This window comes from Cyclopterus lumpus, chromosome 8, assembly GCF_009769545.1.
Source record: "Cyclopterus lumpus isolate fCycLum1 chromosome 8, fCycLum1.pri, whole genome shotgun sequence".
Taxonomy (NCBI): domain Eukaryota; kingdom Metazoa; phylum Chordata; class Actinopteri; order Perciformes; family Cyclopteridae; genus Cyclopterus; species Cyclopterus lumpus.
Window position 1 is genome coordinate 14,891,921 of NC_046973.1, and position 7,198 is coordinate 14,899,118.

A 7,198-nucleotide genomic window follows, 5' to 3' on the forward strand; every position below is an offset into this window, starting at 1 on the left:
AAATGTGGTTTCGTAACATTTCCAGATGTGTTTTCCCCTGTAAGCTGGGATTGAGAGGTTTACTGCTGATTAAATAGTCTACACAACACACACATGCACTCACACCACACACACTCACACAAAGTATCTTTCTCAGTAGTATATGGCAACATAACAAATAATGCAAATAAAGTTAATAGTCCGTGGTCAGTGGCATCCTGTTGTTGCAGTACAGCCACTAACATCACTGGTGACCATAGAAATGCGGACAGTTGCCCCAGCAACGATGAGGCACACTAAAATTCAGACAACGTGATGTGGATTAAAGACCTGTAAATCCTTCAAGAATGACCATCACACACAGACTCACACACACACACACACACACACACACACACACACACACACACACACCATTGACCGCCGTGGGTTCAGCACACAGTAACGTATTAACTAATAAGGCAGAACCTTGTTTTTCCCTCCAGATCTGCATTCATTAACTGAACACACCCCCATGTCTCCCCCTCTTTCTGTCTCTCACTCTGCCCCCCCCCCCCCCTCCCCTCCTCACCCCACCCCTCTCTCAGGTTCATGAACTGCAGGGTCCCAGCCAGTAAGAGATACCAGCCCACTGAGTATGAACATGCTGCAAACTGTGCCACACACGGGGTGAGCGGAGCAGACACACAGGAAGTCACTTTCACTCCCACTCTCCCACACAGCCCCCCCCGCCCCCCCTGTGTTTTTTTTGGGGCCGTGCCATGGAGGTTATAATCTGAGATTCAGCCTGTAGTTTCCTCTAATCTGCTGTAATCCCTGCGCGCCTCCGGCCTCCATCCGAAGAGTGAAACCGACAGAGAGACATGGAAGGAAACGGAGAGAAAACACGTCCGTAATGACTGTATAGCCTCAACTGCGCCGGGGGGATTCTGATTGTTCATTCCATTCATCCATCCATTCATTCATCCATCCATTCATTCACTGTGTGCCATTTCACAGGGCAGTGTATCCCATAAACATCAAGTATCATCTTCCCCTTTGATACAGAATCAGCTAAAGGAGTAGTTCGATGGTTTGGGTTGGATGAGGACATTGGGTTATGGTAATAATTAGCATTTAGTTATTAGAGTATTATCAATCTCCTTGTTGAACTCACTGCAAGAACGCAAATGAAAACAAAATGATTGAACAATTTCTTGAACAGAGGTTGCAGCTTTTGTTTTTGTTGTTGCTGGATTTAGAGAGATAGAGAAGAATGTTAACACGTGCCAGGAACACTTTTTTAGGACAAATACTGAATAATTCTCCCACAAGGAAGAAAATCTCCCAAGTAAAATGTTTCTTTCTGATTTTCTTCTAGTTGTGGATCCTTCCCAGTCTGGTGGGCGGGTCTGTGCTCTACTTCCTGTCTGTGGACCAATGGCATCGTGTGGCTGCCTGGCTCTATGGGAGCGGCCTCACCGGCCTTTTTGTCACCTCAACACTCTTCCACACCGCTGCCTGGAAAATCAGCCACCTCCGGTGTGTTTGTGTGTGTGTGTGTGTGTGTGTGTGTGTGTGTGTGTATGTGTGGCACGAAAACGCTGGTAGGGATTTGGCAGATGTGCATGTGTGTGCTGATGTGCTGCTCCGGTAGACAATCACATCACACTCAGACGTGCAGTTTGTTAATTACGACTGAGCCAGAAGGCCAGGGAGCAAACGACAGATGTGGCGTGCTAATGAAAAATATCTTCACATCCACTTCAACTTCACACCCTCTAAAAGTCATTCACTCACATATTTAACGGTCAAACACACACTTGCATGATGTAATGCATGATGTCGGCTGGGATAGATTCTCACTCTTAAACCACTCCTCTAGCGTGTCACACACGTGTACCAAAAAAAGACACAACAAGCCCCGTTTCATGTGTCGAAGGACAGGCTCACGGGAATGTGGGTGTTTTCATAACAACAACATTTGTCTTCTAAAATGTGACACCTGCCATGCACTGAAAAACAAAAACAAACGTTCCTTGTGTAGTAGAGATTATGGATGAAACTCCATAAAGGTTGCCATGATTTACAAGCTCTCCCTCTCTGTGTCTGTGTGTAGGATGGTGGAGCGCCGGTTCCACATGTGCGACAGAATGGCCATCTACTTTTTCATCGCGGCCTCCTACTCTCCCTGGTGGGTCAAGGGGGGTTAACGCGCCGCCTGTGTGGGTAGCGTACCCAGATAGTTCACCCAGATAGTGAACGTCCTGCTGTGTCTCCTCTGCAGGCTGATGCTGAGGGAGCTGGGGCCCTGGGCGTGCCACATGCGCTGGCTGATATGGGCCATGGCTTGTGTAGGGTCGATTTATGTCTTCCTCTTCCACGAGAGGTAACACAGCCTGCCTCTGTGACCCCCCCACCCAAGTGTTTACAGCAAACACCGGGCTGCTGTTTGAAGCAGAACCAATAACACAGCAGACTGGAGTTGTTGTGCTTTTCAGCTTTTCACGTTGTCTGTTTTGTACCTGCAGGTACAAGCTGGTGGAGTTGTTTGGCTACGTGGCCATGGGGGTCGTCCCCGCTCTGGTCATCCTGTCTATGGTGAGCACGAAGCACAAATCCGGCTTCTGAGACAAAAGAAATGGGCTTTCTTCCTCTGCAGCAGGCTTCCTGTTGTTGTGTTGGAGTCGCACACTGTCAGTATTTAAAGAAGCAGACCCGTTGTAGACCATTACACATTACATCTAGTTAGTGTAACGTATGTACGTATATGTTTTAAATTCACTTTCTCCCAGGTATAAGCTTTATTAGATTGTGATATAATATAGTTATGGGCTCACCTCCACGCACAGCATGGGCTCTGGAACCAAGCTCCTGGAGAAGGGTTGGACTTTGTCCTTTTCTGGAGTTGCCCAGGGTGAGAGGCGCCGGGCGGGAGTGGGGATACTCACGAGCCCCCGGCTGAGCGCCGCTGTGTTGGAGTTTTCCCCGGGGAACGAGAGGGTCGCCTCCCTGCGCCTACGGGTTGCGGGGAGTAAGGCTCTGACTGTTGTTTGTGCTTATGCACCGAACAGCATTTCGGAGTATCCGGCCTTCTTGGAGTCGGTGGGAGGGGTCCTGGAAAGGGCGCCGCCTGCCGACTCCATAGTTCTCCTGGGAGACTTCAACGCTCACGTGGGCAATGACAGAGAAACCTGGCGGGGCGTGATTGGGAGGAACGGCTTGCCCGATCTGAACCCGAATGGTGTTTTGTTGTTGGACTTCTGTGCTAGCCACAGTTTGTCCATAACGAACACCATGTTCGAACATAAGGTGGCTCATAAGTGTACCTGGTACCAGAACACCTTAGGCCGGAGATCAATGATCGACTTTGTAATCGTATCATCTGATCTGCGGCCGTATGTCTTGGACACTCGGGTGAAGAGAGGAGCAGAGCTGTCAACTGATCACCACCTGGTGGTGAGTTGGATCAGATGGCGGGGGACTCGGCTAGAGAGACCTGGCAAGCCCAAACGTGTAGTGAGGGTGAACTGGGAACGTCTGGCAGAGGATCCTGTCCGGGAGGTCTTCAACTCCCACCTCCGGAAGAACTTCTCACAAATCCCGAGGGAGGCTGGGGACATGGAATCCGAGTGGACCTTGTTCAAAGCCTCTATTGTGGACGCGGCTGCTCGGGGCTGTGGCCGGAAGGTCATCGGTGCCTGTCGTGGCGGCAACCCTAGAACCCGGTGGTGGACACCGGGGGTGAGGGTAGCCGTCAAACTGAAGAAGGAGGCCTTTCGGGCCTGGCTGGCCCAGGGGTCTCCTGAAGCAGCTGACGGGTACCGGCGGGCCAAAAGGGCTGCAGCGACGATGGTCGCGGAGGCTAAAACTCGGGCATGGGAGGAGTTCGGGGAGGCCATGGAGAAGGACTTTCGGTTGGCCTCAAGGAAGTTCTGGCAAACCATCCGACGGCTCAGGAAGGGAAAGCAGGGTCTACCCCAGGCTGTTCTCAGCAGGGGGGGGGAACTGCTGACCCGGACTGGGGACATCGTCGGGCGGTGGAAAGAGCACTTTGAGGAACTCCTAAACCCGGCCAACATGTCCCCCGGAGAGGGGGCAGCGCCGGAAGACTTTGGGGTGGATTCACCCATATCCCTGGCAGAGGTCGCTAAGGTAGTCAAAAAGCTCCTTGGTGGCAAGGCGCCAGGGGTGGATGAGATCCGCCCTGAGATGCTGAAAGCGCTGGACATTGTTGGGCTGTCTTGGTTGACACGCCTTTTCAGTGTCGCATGGGGGTCGGGAACAGTGCCCATGGACTGGCAGACCGGGGTGGTGGTTCCCATCTTCAAGAAGGGGGACCGGAGAGTGTGCTCGAACTATCGTGGTATCACACTGCTCAGCCTCCCGGGAAAAGCTTATGCCAGGGTGCTGGAGAGGAGGCTCCGACCGCTTGTCGAACCTCAGATTCAGGACGAACAGTGCGGATTCCGTCCCGGTCGTGGAACAGTGGACCAGCTCTTTACCCTCGCAAGATTACTGGAGGGGTCCTGGGAGTTTGCCCAACCAGTTTACATGTGCTTTGTAGACCTGGAGAAGGCTTTCGACCGGGTCCCTCGGGGGTTTTTGTGGGGGGTGCTGCGGGAGTATGGGGTGCCGGACCCGTTGGCACGGGCAGTCCGGTCTCTGTATGCCTGCAGTAGGAGCTGTGTTCGTCTCCTCGGTAGTAAGTCAGACACGTTCCCGGTGGGTGTTGGCCTCCGCCAGGGCTGCCCTTTATCACCGGTCCTGTTCGTGACCTTCATGGACAGGATATCTAGGCGCAGCCAGGGGGCGGAGAGGATCCGGTTCGGGAGTCTCGGGATCGCCTCTCTGCTGTTTGCGGATGATGTGGTCCTGTTTGCCTCCTCGGACCGTGACCTCCAGCATTCACTGGGGCGTTTTGCAGCCGAGTGCGAAGCGGCAGGGATGAGAGTTAGCACCTCCAAATCTGAGGCCATGGTGCTCTGCCGGAAACCGGCGGATTGCTCCCTCCAGGTGGGGGCAAACTGCCTACCCCAAGCGAAGGAGTTCAAGTATCTCGGGGTCTTGTTCACGAGTGAGGGTAAGGTGGAGCGGGAGATCGATAGGCGGATCGGTGCGGCTGCAGCAGTAAAACAGGCGCTGTACCGGTCCGTCTTAGTGAAGAGGGAGCTGAGCCGGAAGGCAAAGCTCTCCATTTACTGGTCGGTCTACGTTCCAACCCTCACCTATGGTCACGAACTCTGGGTCGTGACCGAAAGAACGAGATCTCGGATACAAGCGGCCGAAATGAGCTTCCTCCGTAGGGTGGCCGGGCTCAGCCTTAGAGATAGGGTAAGGAGCTCGGACATCAGGGGGGAGCTTGGAGTCGAGTCGCTGCTCCTTCGTGTCGAAAGGAGTCAGCTGAGGTGGTTCGGGCATCTAGTTAGGATGCCTCCTGGACGCCTCCCATTAGAGGTTTTCCGGGCACGTCCAACTGGTAGGAGGCCCCGGGGAAGACCGAGGACACGCTGGAGGGATTATATCTCCCGGCTGGCCTTGGAACGCCTCGGGATCCCCCAGAATGAGCTGGAAAGTGCTGCGGGTGAGAGGGAAGCCTGGGTCGGCCTGCTGAACCTGCTGCCACCGCGACCCGACCCCGAATAAGCGGGTGATAATGGATGGATGGATAATATAGTACAACAATTATATATATATATTCTTTATATTTTTTTATTGTCTACAAATCCCATGACCCAATACATCTTTAGTCTGTCTCTCAATACTGTTGTCTGTGGTTCTCAAGCCCATTAATTCCTGCGGAAGATGTCAATCTTTAAAAAGGAATCAGAAACATATAATTGTATGATTTGTTCTGTCAAAAACATAATTTACTAAAACGGATGGGCTCAGAATTGTTTCATTTTTATTTGCAAACTTCATTGAAACAGGTGTAAAGAGAGTAACACATTTTGACAAAGAATTCTGTGTTCGTTGGTAAATGTAAAACACAAAATATTAACAATCTCAAATTCCTGAATTAAAATTTGCAAGATCTCACTAAAGTCACTAAAACAACTTCCACCACACTGTAGCCTTTTTTTCTTTGAGATAGAGAATAAATAAAGATTATTTGATCATTATTAAATGTATTACTATGTATTTTTTGCACCTTAAACATTTTTTGTTGACCTTTACATTCTTTACTCCACCAAATCATCACTTATGTGACTGTTTGAACTGTTACAGGTGGAGCGTGCAGGTGTGTGTGAACTGGCATTGGGAGGGGTCTTCTATGTGGTGGGCGCGGCCTTCTTCAAGAGCGACGGCCTCGTCCCCTTCGCCCACGCAATCTGGCATCTTTTCGTGGCAGCGGGAGCGTGCTGTCATTATTACGCCATCTGGAGGTACCTGTACTTACCTGGACCGCCGCTGCAGACGTCGAGGTGACTAGCCGCTCTCAGCTGAGCATCATCATCATCATCACGCGGTTCCACACCACGTGACTGACTTGCGAAAAGCGAGTCGAAGTCAGGAGACTGTCTTTTGACAACAACTTATCTGACTCATAAGGCTCCACCTGGAGGGATGGTGCTGACGGGTATCAGCCCTGACAGCTGCAGGTGACATGATATTCTCCACTGGGACCAAACACGCTGACACGTGGAACTAAAAATCATGTCAACATGCTAATTATAGAGCAGACAGAAAGCAAAAATACGCCTTTAAAAATGTCAAACTATTCCCTTAATCAAACATCTCAGTCACAGAACTTATGATATACAGTCTGTGACCTCACCTGCTAACCTAGCCTGGGTTAGCTGACCCCGACCATGAGTGAGGTGGTCAAACCTGCCACAAAGGCATTCCTTCACATTGGTGCTAACCCCAACTTTATTTTTGTTTTGTCCATTTTTGCACAGCTGTAAAGTATGGAAATATAGAGTCGGTACTCCATCCAGCACCTTCGCTTCCACTTGTTTTCATAAACAAACACACTCATCTTAGGTTGACTTAGTTGCATTTGTATGGAATCTGCCAAAAAAACAAACAATAATCAAGTCTCATAAGTCACGTTATTTGAAAGATGAAGAGTCTAAAAGAGTTTTCTGGGTCACATGTTAAAATCACAAGGAGGGTCATGGCTGTATGCTTTGATTGACTTGTTTAGAAGACGATGATTGCGAGTTGTTTTGTAAGTGATGCCCTCTTTCCCTTGAGCACTTTTCTATCAGCAACATAATAATTCCCTTATATCCTC

General features: G+C 50.5%; 1 protein-coding gene across 1 annotated transcript in view; it reads left to right on the forward strand.

Annotated features, from left to right (window-relative positions):
• Positions 1–6,984, forward strand: part of LOC117734484 (monocyte to macrophage differentiation factor 2-like) — a 9,882-nt gene extending 2,898 nt beyond the window's left edge. Inside the window, exons 2-7 of the mRNA XM_034538497.1 lie at positions 567–648; positions 1,340–1,500; positions 2,078–2,152; positions 2,246–2,347; positions 2,490–2,559; positions 6,187–6,984. Of these exons, the coding sequence (XP_034394388.1) occupies positions 567–648; positions 1,340–1,500; positions 2,078–2,152; positions 2,246–2,347; positions 2,490–2,559; positions 6,187–6,387 (691 nt within the window). The 3' untranslated portion in view covers positions 6,388–6,984. The remainder of the gene's footprint in view (positions 1–566; positions 649–1,339; positions 1,501–2,077; positions 2,153–2,245; positions 2,348–2,489; positions 2,560–6,186) is intronic.
• Positions 6,985–7,198: the final 214 nt, after the last annotated feature.